The sequence below is a fragment of the Enhydra lutris genome, unplaced genomic scaffold (genome assembly GCF_002288905.1).
Source record: "Enhydra lutris kenyoni isolate GAN:26980312 unplaced genomic scaffold, ASM228890v2 scaffoldscaffold10, whole genome shotgun sequence".
Lineage (NCBI taxonomy): Eukaryota > Metazoa > Chordata > Mammalia > Carnivora > Mustelidae > Enhydra > Enhydra lutris.
The window spans coordinates 31,677,001-31,692,237 of record NW_019154094.1 but is presented as its reverse complement, the minus strand read 5'-3'; the positions used below and the strand labels follow the sequence as shown (position 1 = coordinate 31,692,237).

The 15,237-nt window shown below is 34.2% G+C and overlaps 1 protein-coding gene across 3 annotated transcripts in view; it reads right to left on the bottom strand.

The window, feature by feature from the left end:
- LOC111144146 (cell adhesion molecule L1 like) overlaps positions 1-11,425 on the bottom strand; it is an 80,864-nt gene extending 69,439 nt beyond the window's left edge. For all 3 annotated transcript variants that reach the window (XM_022498307.1, XM_022498309.1, XM_022498308.1), the window contains exons 1-3: positions 11,335-11,425; positions 7,385-7,490; positions 3,326-3,513 (exon numbers count right to left, since the gene is read on the bottom strand). In XM_022498307.1, the coding sequence (XP_022354015.1) occupies positions 3,326-3,513; positions 7,385-7,490; positions 11,335-11,425 (385 nt within the window). The remainder of the gene's footprint in view (positions 1-3,325; positions 3,514-7,384; positions 7,491-11,334) is intronic.
- Between the last annotated feature and the right edge of the window lie 3,812 nt (positions 11,426-15,237).

Sequence of the window (15,237 nt, the reverse complement as noted above, 5' to 3'; positions counted from 1 at the left end):
GACAAGTATTTTCCACAGACCAGGTGGGGAGGTACACCTGCATCAGTGGCAGATACGTATTACAGTAGCTGTATGTTCCCATGTAAAATTTTTACTCTCAAACTTCACAGTATTTCCCAATTTTGTGGGAACAAATGCTTTCATTATTTAGGTTACAGTTAATCTATTTCTGATTACTAATGATGTTGAGCCCATTCTCATTGGCCATTCCAGTCTGAGGTACGAGTTTATGTCTTTTAAATTATTTTTTAAATTTTCTTTTAAAATTATTTACAAATACATAACATTATTTTTAGTTATAGTCATTGGCAATGATTTTTCCCCCTGGGTTGTGGCTTATCATTTCACTTTCTTTTTAGGTCTTTTGATAAAAAGGGGTTCTAAAAATCAAATCCTTAGTCATTTCCTCACAGAACTCCAATAGGTCCTACTTAAGAAAACATCCCTATCCTAAAATCATAACTACATGGCCCCAATCATTTTCTAATTTTTTAAAATATATTTTCCCTTTCAAAGTGTAGGCTTTAATACACCTGGAATGGATTTTTATATAATGTGAGATAAGACTCCAAATAAACATGTCCCTACATGGACAATCAATTGTTCCACCCCATTAAATTAGGAAGGAAGGGAGGGAGGGAGGGAATCCACACTAGTTTTCATAGTGCTTTCACATGTACAAGGGTTTGTTTGTGGGTTCTCTATGCTGTTCCATCTATCTAATCCTATTCAAAGCCATACTGGCTTAATCACTAAAGTTTTACATTGAGTCTTGTTATGTGATAAGGTCAAGTTCTCTTGACTTGTTCTTATTCTTCAAGCGTTTCTACCAAATTCTGCCCTTTACTCCTCAAATATATTGTGAATCACCTGGTCACATTCCATAATCATAACAAAAACAAACTAGAGATTTGGATTTTAATTATTCTACATATCAAGTCATGAAGAGTTGACATTTTAGTTTTACTAACTCTTCAAATCCATGAAAAAGGTCTATTTTTTTTCTATTTATCTAGATCTTTCGAAAAATTGTTTTTAATAATTGTGCATACTTTTCAACTATAAATGTTTCACACCTCCTTGCTGGATTTATGTTCTGCTTCTGTATTATTTTATCCCTTCAATTTCTTTTGAGTTTATTCTGTTAACTTAAATCAGCTCATGCATTTTCATCTTAAAATTACGTTACCTAAAAAGCTTACATTATTCATTTTCATTATTTTCTTATTTTCTAAGATTCATTTCTAGGATGAAAAACATCACACATTCATTAGATGGACCTTATATTTGGGTTCTTTAAAATCTTCCACAAGCTTACTGATGTTTTCTCTGCTTAAGCTACTAAAAAATGAAACACATATGTTAATATCGCACATTATTATGAGATATTACAAGATATCCCATTCCACTTATAATCTATTTCTGTTTCATATATTTTAAGATTATATATGCCTAGTGAAATAATCTTCAGGAAGCCTTTAAAAAATTAGTTTTGTTTTGACTGATAATTCAGCCATTCCTACTTTGTTTTGAATAGCATTTATCTGTAACATCTTTTCCATCTTTCACTTTCAACAATTCTGTATTCTTATGACTTAGATGTGTTATGCAATAAACAATTTACACCTTTCTTAAAAACAGCAACAACAAAAAAAAAACTTGAAGCATTTAATCTATTTACTTTCATCTTCAATTACAGGGATTTATTTATATAGTTTTTTCTTTCATTTTCACACAATTCTTACCTTTTTCTTTTTCTCCCTCAAAGTCTGTTAATCATTCATATTTTACTCTATACTTTTAATGTAATTGCTTTATAAATCTTAAGATGCATACTTTACTTGTAAGACTCTAAATTTGATCTTCTCTCCTCTAGAATTATATAAGGACTTTAAAATAATTTAAATCCAGTCATCTGTCTCAATTTTTAGGATAAGGTACACATGCTTTTCAGTATTTGTGTTTCTGAGGTTTGTATACATTCTGACCCACCCCTACTGACCCCAGGATAAAGGGTCCATATCCTGGAAGGTCTATGACCCTGAGACCCTTCAGTATCTACAAGTCTTCAAGAAGATATTGCCAAAAAGAAGCTGTCCACAGTTTTCTACATAAGAATCTACTCTACAAAGATTTTGGTTAGACTCATGTGATGTTGTATACCTTAAGATTAGGGAAAACGATACCAAAAGTGGAAGCTGGTAGCCAGTGATCTCATGCTGCACAGGCAAAATACAGTAATGAGGAAGTCATTTAACCTTCATCACAGTTATGGATAAATAACACCCTTAACAATAAAGTAGTTTATGGTTTTCCATGATTATTATTTATGGAAAACATCATTAATATATATCAATTGCTCGTTCTTTAATGGGCATTCATTACTGAAGTTAAACAGGACGGTAGGATCTACCTCTGAGTACAAACTATGAGTAGAAAGTGCCTATACAATTTCTTGTAGGAAGTAATTCTTCATGCTCTCCGCCCCAGACTTTTTGACCAAGGTGGTGTAAGTTTCACATGGTATAGCCACAGGATAATGCCCTCTCTATTAGCGTGGACCTCCAGGAGATTTCACTGAGAACGAATGCCCTGAATAGCTCTGAGGCCCACAGCCAACTGCATAATCAGGAAATAAACACAGGGGCCTGGAGAATACCTGTTATTGCAGTATAATTAAGCCACATCCAACCAATGTATTTAACTTAATTCTCATCCCATGAGGCAAAGCAGACACTATTCCCCCCCCCCCAGGTTAGATATAAGAATACTGAAACACGAATTTATATTGCTTTCAAAGATCATCCACTTCTGGGACACCCAGGTGGTTCAACTGAGCATTCAAGTCCTGGTTTTGGCTCAGGTCACAATCTCAGCATCATGAGACTGAGCCCCAAGTCAGGCTCCACACTCAGTGTGGAGTCTGCTTGAGATTTTCTCCCTCTGCCCCCCTCTCTCTCTAAAACAAATAAATATTTTTTTAAAAAACACCCACTTTTAAGTATCAAGACCTAGAGGATAGTTTCACTTAGAAATAAGATATAGGTTTCATTGGGGAATGTGAGTATGGGATAACTGGGTGATGGACTTTAAGGAAGGCTCAGGATATAATGAGCACTGGGTATTATATAAGACTGATGAATCACTGAACTCTACTTCTGAAACTAATAACACACTAATAATATGTTAGTCAATTATATTTAAATTTTAAAAAGGAAAAAAGAAATATAGGACATATATGAGTTGGTAATTAAATTAAGAATGTGTCATTATTTTACTCAACATTAAAAAATTTGTAAAATGAAACCTCCATTGTATCACTTACTTGGAACTATAAATTCTATTTCTTCTGACATAGCAACTCCCAGTTTATTAGAAGCAAAGCAACGGTATTTCCCTTGAAAGTGAGATACATGCCCCTCATTTGGGATCTTAAAGGTTCCTGAGTTGTTAGATACAATTATCCGAGAGTCAGAGAGATCAAAAGGCTTGTCATCCTTAGTCCACGTAAATCTGTAAGATAAAACTAAAGTAAACAATCCTGAAAAATCAAAACATATTTCTTAAAGTAGTGAGAAACAAATACACAGCAATGATAAAACCAAAACATTTTATGGTAAAAAAAAATTTTTTTAATTGACTATATAACAGAATACCAAAAAAGTCTCAGAAGAGTCTGAGAAATTTTACAAGCTGCTATATACTGAATGTTTATGTCTCCCCCAAATTCGTATGTTGAAGCCCAAGCCCTAATGTAACAGTGTCTGGAGGTAGAAGATTGGGGAAGTGATGGTCATGAGGGTGGAGTTCTCATGGATGGGATTAGCACCCTTAAGAAGGAGACCCCAGAGAGCTTTTGCTTTCTTCTGCCATGTGAGGTTATAACATGAAAACAGCTGTCTATAACCAACGAAGTGCGTCCTCATCAGACACCAAATCGGTAAAGGCCTTGATCTTGGTCTGCCCAGTCCCCAGAACCATGTGACAAATGTACATTTGTTGTTTAAACCACCCAGTCTGTGACATTTTTATTATAGCATGCTGAACTAAGACCAACCCATAAAAAAGCTATAACAACTAAGAAAACAAAAACTGCATACAGGTTTTGTTCTGTTCTTTTTAAAGTTATTTTTTTTTAATTTTTTCATTTGGAAAAGTATTTCACTAACACTTTGAAGACTACTTAATCCAAAAACATATAATATGTCATCATATGTGTGTGAAGAGTTCACTCAAAATTTAAAAAAAAAAAAAAAAAGAAAAGAAAAAAAAACAAGTACCATTAAATGTGGTCACATTTCCTATCTAGATTTTTAGACATATTAGTAACATATTTGAGACCACAAAAATATAAAGGTTTGAAAACGGAGTTTTTCTGATTATTACAATGCTACTAAAGACAGTTTCTATGACAATATTATTTCCTGTCATATGATTACTATTGAAGTTACTTAACAATTTGCATTTTTCCCCTTTTATAAACAAACCGTGGTAAACAACCTTAACATCATTTATTTTTTGGCACTTATCCAAATATTTCATGAGACCAATCTCTTAAAAGTAAGAATGACAGACCAATAACATAAGAAAATTTTTATAGCTGTTGATAAATGTTGCAGAATTGTATTTCAGAAAAAAATATACAGAGTTAAATTCCCACCCCAGTGTGGAACCATGTCATTTCTGTGGATGAGGTTATAAAAAGTTTTTAAAAAATGTTATTAATCTAATAATGACTTTCCAACTTGATTTTATTCAGCATTTCATATGTGAATTATCCATGCAAATTGTGGAATGTTTCAGGACACCATTTTCTTACACTAAACTATCTGATTATTCTTTCACCAGGAATAACAAACCTTTGTGGGACACACTTTTTTTTTTTTTTTAGGAGCATTATCTGCCTTCTTCCCAATCCCAGTTCTTTTATGTCTTCTCTTGATGTGTGTTTTATGTTTTACCGGCTTTACTTACAAAGAACACAAAGAATTTATTTTTTAAATTCCAGTATGTTGAATGGGATCACTTCACCTATACAGAATTAAACAATTCCACTTGGAAATACGTTACATGTTTTCATTCATTGAAATCTTCTTTCCTGATCCTAGGCAAAACTTCATAGACACTGCCCCCAATTTAAATCCCACATAGTGGGCGCCTGGGTGGCTCAGTGGGTTAAGCCTGTGCCTTCGGCTCAGGTCATGATCTCAGGGTCCTGGGATCGAGTCCCACATCGGGCTCTCTGCTCGGCAGGGAGCCTGCTTCCCTCTCTCTCTCTCTCTCTCTCTGCCTGCCTCTCTGTCTACTGGTGATCTCTCTCTGTCAAATAAATAAATAAAATCTAAATAAATAAATAAATCCCACATAGTTCTTGTTACACGGTATTTGATATTGTTTTTGTCAATGTTGCTACCACTAACTGTTAAGACTGACGGATTTTTTCCTTTGGTATTGTGATGGGATTTTTCCTTCTTGTTTCCCAATTATTTTCTAATTGCCTTATATGGACATCTAATTAAACTTTTAAAAATTTGGGACGCCTGGGTGGCTCAGTGGGTTAAGCCGCTGCCTTCGGCTCAGGTCATGATCTCACGGTCTTGGGATCGAGTCCCGCATCGGACTGTCTGCTCAGCGGGGAGCCTGCTTCCCTCTCTCTCTGCCTGCTTCTCTGTCTACTTGTGATCTCTCTCTGTCAAATAAATAAATAAAATCTTTAAAAAAAAAAAAAAAACTTTTAAAAATTTATCTTTAATTTTTAAATCAAATTACAATTGACCACTTCAGTGTAGCCCTTTGTATTTATAAAAGCTTGTTTTTATCCAGCAGATAGAATAACAAATTTCATGATAATAATAATAATAATAATAATATTTAATATTATTATTATTTAATATTATTTAATATTATTTTTAATATTATAAAATAATATTATTAAATAATATTAAATAATATTTTCTCGTATGTATAGATTTTATTTTCTTGCATTATTATATTAGATGAGGTTCTAGGAAAATAAGTAAGAGTGTTACCAGAAGACATTCTATTCTTATTTCTGAATTTATTGTAAATGCTAGTGGTATTTCATAATTAAATTCATACTGGTTATAGACCTAATAAACAAATTTGATCATTAATCATCTCTGATGATTGTAGGGTATTATCTTCTGATATATAACTCAGTTCATTACTCTTTATCATTATATTGACTGATCCATATTGATCCAGCCATAATGATTGACTAAATTCTGCTTCATATAATTCTATCCACATTTACATATACTAATTGAATATATCCCATTTGGTAAACTATAGATAATAATGATAATTTAAAACATCAATGATTCATTAAGAATGATTTTTAAAATATCAAATTATCAGGTAATAATAATGTTAGTCACAATACAATTTCAAATAAATAATTTTCCTTAAATATGTGTCTTCTTAGTATATGAAAGAGAATCATGCAAATCAGTAGAAGTATGTAGCTTTGCTGCCCATTTTAGAATCATCTACATTAAAATATAAAATTCTCCGTACAGCTTCTCCCTCTTCATTCCCAACACACACACTTTCTTTCTCTCTTCCAAAGTGTGGGAGGTATTCTGAAAAAACTTCATCACTGATTAGGATCACCTACACTAACAATTATTTAATTAATAAAACACTAGATAAAATATACAATGCAGTTAGCATTCAGATGACTAAATATTTCTATGATAACTTAAAAAATATCAAGTAACAGCCTACTCACTGAATAAAATATGTGTCACATTAAAAAAAATATGTGTCACATTTAAAGATATGCAATGGTAAATATGTATAGAATGTCATTTATCAATGTGTTAACTTTCAGGGGCACCTGGGTGGCTCAGTGGGTTGAACCCCTGCCTTTGGCTCAGGTCCGAATCTCAGGGTCCTGGGATCAAGCCCCGCATTGGGCTCTCTTCCTCTCTCTCTGCCTGCCTCTCTGACTACTTGTAATCTCTTTGTCAAATAAATAAATAAAATCTTTTAAAAAAATGTATTAACTTTCAGCTTAACAAATGCTACCTTTCTCTAAGCAGAATAAAGGATCTTCTGGACTTTGGCTACCTTGTTCACCTGTAAGGAATTATCAACTATTTCCATGGTGCTAAAACCTATGCTAAATATTTAGCACAAGGCAATTTATTTTATGGTAAAAATGATTTCAACCTGCAGAAGAACATACGTAAACCAAACTTTATTTTCATAAACATAGCTAGTATTTTTTTTTTTGCAACTCTTAACTTTAATCATGTGTAGTTTTAGAGTTCAACAAGCTTATGATGGTCAGAATATAAAGAAATTTTAAAAAAGAGATTATATACATATAAACAATTATTTCATTTGCAAGTATACTCACATTGGTTCCGGATTTCCTTTAGCTTCACATTCGATTTGAAAATATTCATCAAAGGGAAAGGCAACTTGCACTTTTGACTGTTTTATGATTGTTGGAACCTGTTGAACTAAATATCAAAATATGTATATGAAGAATATGGTCTTCAAATATTAGGTCAGCTGAATTTAGCTATAACAAAAATACTTGAAACATGCTTCCTATATTGATAAGAGAACTATTAAAAAAAGTGTGAAGTACAGAACAAATCTGATTTCCTCATTGAAAAATATATTTTATTAATTAATTGAGGTTTACTCTTGGGTCATTTTTTTTTTTTTTAATTCCAGTGTAGTCAACATAGTATAATATTAGTTTCAAGTATACGATACAGTGATTCAACAATTCTACACATTACTCAGTGTTCATTGTGATAAGTATACTCTTAACTCCCTTCATCTATTTCACACCCCCCCACCCACTGCCCATCTGGTAACCATCCCTTTGTTCTCTATGGTTAAGAGTCTGTTTTTTGGTTTGTGTCTTTTTTTCTTTGTTCATTTGTTTTCCTTCTTAAATTCTGGAATTTAAGAAGGAAAACATATGGTATTTGTTTTTCTCTGATTGACTTATTTCACTTAGCCTATATCCTCTAGATCTATCCATGTCACTGCAAATGGCAAGGTTACATTCTTTTCTGGATGAATAATATTTATAGCACTGTTTTTACATTTTGCAAATCTCTTTAATATCTTCACAGAGGGCAGCTGGATTCTCACATCTACTTCTACATACAATCTGTCACAAAAGTTGTTCTGCTTAAATATATTAAGAAAATCCAGCTCTGGGACACCTGGGTGGCTCAGTTGGTTAAGCGGCTGCCTTCGGCTCAGGTCATGATCCCAGCATCCTGGGATCGAGTCCCACATTGGGCTCCTTGCTCGGCAGGGAGCCTGCTTCTCCCTCTGCCTCTGCTGCCACTCTGCCTGCCTGTGCTCACTCTCTCTCTCTCTCTCTCTCTGGCAAATAAATAAATAAAATCTTAAAAAAAGAAAAAAGAAAATCCAGCTCTATACAGATAGGTACTTGAAAAAGGATGAGACACTTCATCATCCTTTCTGATTATTGTGGACATGCTTCTTAAATAGTACACCAAAACTCATTATGTGGTAGTTTCTTAAACATTTACTACAGTATAGAATCTGAAATCATATCAATGAACTTTTCATATTCTATTATACTAACATGTTTTACCCATGATTTTATTTTTAAGATTTTTTTTTTTTTTTTTTTTAGTAATCTCTATGCCTAATGTGGGGCTCAAACTTACAATCCCAAGATCAAGAGTTGCATGTTCCACCCACTGAGCCAGCTAAGTGCCCCATCATGGCTTCTTTTTCACCAGGTAGAATTTTGTAACATTATGCAATAATCATTTAGAAAAAAAAAAAAAAATACTGCTTCATGGACCCTGAGAGGTCCATGGATCATTTTAAGCATTGATGGCCAGCCTATAATAATAACTGAAAGCTATTTCCAATTCTAAAAAAATTTTTGGTTTAATGAATCTGATCGTTGAGTTTTACTAGTTTAGGTACGTGGGCCCAAGTTCAGTCTTTATCCATCGAATATTCATAAACATTTTAACAATATGCAAAAAACAATCATACCTTCATGGACATTTACCTTGTTTCTGATTGCTACTGCTTCTAAGTAGAACAAGTCTTGAGCTTATTGCAAATTCACATTATTTAAATTTTATTACAGTTATAAAAGGTGAGGGATGATGTACAATAGTAACAGTCCCTAAGATATCAGCTAATAACTTGTGAACAACTTGTTTATTAGAACATAATTCTTCCTTAAATTTGCTAAGGTTGTAAAGTCTCAGCAATAATGAATTACTCAGGGAATGGAACTAATAACCTTTGAGTGTTTGTAAGAATATATATTCTACATTATAAATCCTTTCCTCCATAATTAGGCCAATTACAGAGACACCAGACTCGTTGACATTCACATTGGATACCTGCCTTAGTTGCATTTACTAGTGAGTGCTCTGGAGCACTGAAATGAATGGTTAATAAAATTCAGTTGCTCTGAAAATATCATTAATATAACAATTGTTGTCCAAGGACATTACAGAATGAAAATGCATAAGTAACTGAGACAACAACCAGAATAAAAAAATGTGTGTTACGGATTAATATAAACTTTTAAATTTTTTACCACTGATGAACTAAATGAGAAAAGAAGGAAAGGAAATGTATATTCTAAGGGAACATGCTCAGGAATCTGAATCAGGAATCCCAGTGCATCTTTGTTGCTACCGGGGGAAAAAGTAAGATTATTAACCTCTTTCTCACAAGGATCACCAAGAACTTTGCTCTCAATTTGGCACTGCACACTCAAACCAAAAGAACATACTGAAGATGAATAATTTCCAGTTCTTGACTTGAATGTCTACAACTAGGCTAATATATATTGTGTATAGACTAAGAGATTTTAGGTTGATTTAAAGAGAACTTTAAATCTGTACATCTACAGAACAAGTAGGTGAAATTCCTCAAGAAGAAAGAACATCCAAGAGAGACTCTGTCAGGACAATGGAGAAGGAATTCTCACTTAGTGGTGAATTCAAAGGGTACGGCTGCTCAAAGTGGATGATGTGAAATGCCTATCTGAAGTAATTTAAGGTGGCCCTCAGAAAAATGGTTCAAAAACACATTATATTGTATAGTCAGAGACTTACTTTCTTTTCTATTCACTTTCAGATCAAGTACTTTAGAAGAAAAGTTTCATTTCAGAATTAGAAAGCCTCTTCATGTTTATTCAACTTGTTGAGCTCAAGTCTAATTGTCTAGAGCTTAGATGATATGCAAAGGTCATTTCCAAGGCTAAGAATCAAATAAACAAGCACTGCCTCTTGTATTATAAATCTCCAAATTACATATGGAAAAGACAGGAGGAGGGCGTGTGGGTGGCATCTGTCTTAGGCTTAGGTCATATCCGAGGGTCCTGGGATGAAGCCCACATTTGGGTTCCCTGATTCTCCCTCTCCCTCCCTGCTCCTCCCCCTGCTGGTGCGCTCTCTCTCTCTGTCAAATAAATAAATAAAATCTCTAAAAAAAAAAAAAAAAGACAGGAGGGATAATACAGGAAACATATGGATAAAGATATCTAAATAACCTCTCAAGGGTCTTTTATATTCCCTGTCCTAATAACACAAGGGGAATTCCCCAAATCTCTGTTACACAGCTGATACAGTATTACATAAACTGTTTGTAAATGTATTATTTTTATTATTTTATGTATTCCAAGATATATATTTCCATAAAACCAGTGACTAACCTCTGGATATGTATGTCATAGATCTTTATGTATGTCAAGATATATATTTCCATAAAACCAATGACTAACCTCTGGTTATGAATTCATAGTATATAATGTCTAGATTTTCAGAGTTGTTATCATCTTATATTTTTAGTTGTATAATAATGGCTCTTCAATATTTTTTTAATTCTTTGTTTTCATTCTTAAATATACAACCATTTTGAAAAAAGATACAAAATGTATTCCCTTCCTTTTTATCATAATTGGTTGAATACCACTAATTTCTGAATCATAACACTCCCTAAAATAAATTAACGGAGTATATAAATAACAGCCATCGGTAATATTGAAGAGTATCTTACGTGGCAAAACACCTGATCTATAAGTCATGTTTCTTGTTATGTGCCAAGTTTGCATAAGAAGAGCCAAAAAGCCTGAGCTGTAAAATAATTATAGCAAGCAACCAAAGAAAAGACAGTCAATTTTTTAAAAAGGGAATGATGAATTCTGATGATAGATTGCTGGAAAATAAATAGAAACATAGTAGAAAAATCACATCTTCAAACTACAAGTATTCTACTTAAAAATGAAAATGCAAGTAAGAAATTCCATGAAGTTGGTATTGAATGCTGTCATTTTACCTGACAGTGGTATATCCATGGCTGTAGAGAATTTCAACAGGAGACAAATTAGAGATACAATTAATCCTCTTCCTCCTAACAGCATCTCCATTGCTCTTCAGGACAGAGGCAACTCAGGAAGAATGAAAATCGTAATGTTTCCTTTTACTTTTGGTTTAAGGCTGAGAAGAATGTAGTTCACCTGGGAATTCAAAAAACAAACAAAATGACATATATTTTAAGTTCATATACTTTGAAATGACCCCTTAATTTTTTTTACAGATTTTATTTATTTGAGAGAGAGCACAAGCAGAGGTGGTGGATGGGGGGTGACTGGGGTGGGGGGTAAGCAAGTGGCAGAAGCAGGCTCCCCACTGAGCAGGGAGCAAGATGAGGGCTCCATCCCAGGACCCTGAAATCATGACCTGAGCTGACGGCAGATGCTTAACCTACTGAGCCACCTAGGCACCCCGACAATAAAATTCAAACAAATGTTTCTGCTGCAATAATTTTCCTCTTGATGACTTTACTAGTAACTCCACATAAATATTATTATTCTTTCTATATGCTACAGTGTAAACGATGACCCATTCCAGTGAACTACATTTTTTGGCCAGATGAATTTTTGCATCAAGGCACTCTAGTACATTCTATCAGGGGTGGGTGTCAGTGCTATGAGAACAACTTCATTTACCCCATTTTGTTCAAAATGTAGCTCTTTTTCAAACAATTCTTTGGATCGGGCAACTAACCCCACTTGAGTCATTTATGAAGCATCACAAATCTAACTGTTGATTTTTTTTAAAAGAGTTTATTTATTTATTTGATAGACAGATCACAAGTAGGCAGAGAGGCAGGCAGAAAGGGGCTGGGGGAAGCAGGCTCCCTGGTAAGCAGAGAGCCCCAATGCGGGGGCTCGATCCCAGAACCCTGAGATCCTGACCTGAGCCAAAAGTAGAGGCTTAACCCACTGAGCCACTCAGGCACCCCTAACTGTTGATTTTTTTGACAAATTAACTTTTCCTGTTCAAGGTTATGACACTAATAGAAAGTGAACAGCAAGATACAGGAGTGAAAGACATGAAAGACAAATGGATAAGGATTAGCCACTCTTAACATTTATAAATTTGGGTTTTGTTGAAGCAGAAAATAATTATCCTCAGTTACTTTACACTTAAGCAGAATTTTTGTTCACTCCATATTGTGCAGAAATAAAAAATAAAATGTCAATTTTCCTTAATGTTCTCAGATCATTTCAATTTTATTATGAAACACTGTAACAGACATCTAAACATTGTTTATAACATATATTTAAAATAAATTTGCTCCAAATGTGAGTTTTTCAGGTGTCCAATTTTCTTTTTCCATAAAAATCAATTACTCTATTCAATTACAACTGGTACAAAAAATTAATGAATATAGAGTCAGATAACCCATCAACTTTATATATTTTTAAATTTAAATTCAATTAATTAACATATAATGTATTACTGGTTTCAGAGGTAGATGTCAGTTATTCATAAGTCTTATACAATACCCAGTGCTCATTACATCATGTGCCCTCCTTAATGTCCATCACCCAGTTACAGCATTCCTCTACCCCACACCCTCCAGTAACCCTCGGTTTGTTTTCTATGATTAAGAGTATCTTTGTCTCCCTCTCTGATTTCATGTTTTTCCTCTTTTCCCCTATGATCCTGTTTTGTTTCTTAAATTCCACATATCAGTGAGATCATATGATTATTCTCTTTCTCTGACTTATTGCACTTAGCATAACACCCTCTATTTCCAGCCCTGTTGTTGCAAATGGCAAGATTTAATTTTTTTGATGACTAAGTAATATTCCATTGTGTATAGCTACCATATATTCTTTATCCATTCAGCTTTCAATGGACATCTGGACTCTTTCCATAATTCGGCTATTATGGACATTGCTGCTATAAACATTGGGGTACAAGTGCCCCTTCAGATGAATTCTTCAGGTGAATACTACATTTGTATCTCTAGGGCAAATACCCAGTAGTGCAGTTTCTGGGTCATAGAGTAGCTCTATTTTCAATTTTTTGAAGAAACTCCATACTGTTTTCCAGAGCAACTGCACCAGCTTGCATTCCCACCAACAGTGTCTTGTTAATTTTAGCCATTCTGACTGGTGTGAGGTGGTATCTCATTGTGGTTTTGATTTGTGGATTTGATTCCCTGATGGTGAGTTATAAGGAGCATTTTTTCATGTTTCTGTTGGCCATTTGGATGTCTTCTTTGGAGAAATGTCTGTTCATGACTTCTGCCCATTTCTTGATTGGATTATTTGCTCTTTGGGTGTTGAGTTTGATAAGTTCTTTATAGATTTTGTATACTAGCCTTTTATCTGATAAGACATTTACAAATACCTTCTCCCATTCTGTCAGTTTTCTTTTGGTTTTGTCAACTGTTTCTTTTGCTGTGCAATAGCTTTTTATCTTTCTGAAGTCCCAAAAGTTCCTTTTTTGCTTTTTTTTTTCCCCTTGCCTTTGGAGATGTGTCTAGTTAGAATGCTGTGGCTGCCACAAAGGTTGCTGCCTGTGTTCTCCTCAAGGATTTTAATGGATTCCTGTCTTACATTTAGGTCTGTCATCCATTTTGAGTCTGTTTTTGTGTATGATGTAAGGAAATGGTCCAGTTTCATTCTTTTGCATGTGGCCATCCAATTTTCCAAACACCATTTGTTGAAAAGACTTTTTCCATTGGACATTCTTTTTTTTTTTTTTTTTTTAAAGATTTTATTTATTTATTTGTCAGAGAGAGAGAGAGAGAGCGTGTGAGAGTGAGCACAAGCAGATAGAGTGGCAGGCAGAGGCAGAGGGAGAAGCAGGCTCCCTGCTGAGCAAGGAGCCCGATGTGGGACTCGATCCCAGGATGCTGGGATCATGACCTGAGCCGAAGGCAGCGGCTTAACCCACTGAGCCACCCAGGCGTCCTCCATTGGACATTCTTTCCTGCTTTGTCAAACTCTGACCACAGAGTTGAGGGTCCATTTCTGGACTTTGTATTCTGTTTCATTGATCTATGTATCTGTTTTTGTGCTAGTACCATACCATCTTGATAATTCCAGCTTTGTAGTAGAGCTTGAAGTCCAAAATTGTGATGCCACCAGCTTTGGCTTTCTTTTTCAGAATTCCTTTGGCTATTCAAGGTATTTTCTCATTTCATACAAATTTTATGATTATTTGCTACCATTCTGTGAAAAAAAATCGATGGTATTTTGATACAGATTGCATTGAATGTGTATATTACTCTAGGTAGCATAGACATTTTCACAATATTTGTTCTTCCAATCCATGAGCATGGGATGTTTTTCCATTTCTCTGTGTGATACCAAATTTCTCTCATGAATAGTCTATAGTTTTCTGAGTACAGATCTTTTGCCTCTTCAGTTAATTTTATTCCTAGGTATCTTATGGTTTTGTTGCAATTATAAATGGGATTGACTCCTCAATTTCTCTTTCTTCTGTTTCTTCGTTAGTGTATAGAAATGCAACTGATTTCTGTGCATTGACTTTATATCTTGCTACTCTGCTGAATTCCTATATAGGTTCTAGCAATTTTTGGGTGGAGTCTTTGGGTTTTCCACACAGGGTTTCATGTCATCTGCAAAAAGAGTTTGACTTCTTCTTTGCCAATTCAGATGTCTTTTATTTATTTTTGTTTTTGTTTTTGTTTTCAGATCACTGAGGCTATGATTTCTAGTACTATGTTGAACAGCAGTGGTGATAGTGGACATGCCTACTGTGTTCTGGCCTTGGAGGAGAAGCTCTCAGTTTGTACCCATTGAGAATGATATTCTCTGTGAGTTTTTCATATAAGGCTTTTATGACATTGAGGTATGTTCCCTCTATCCTTAAACTGGGAAGAGTTTTAATCTAGAAAGGATGCTGTACTTTGTCA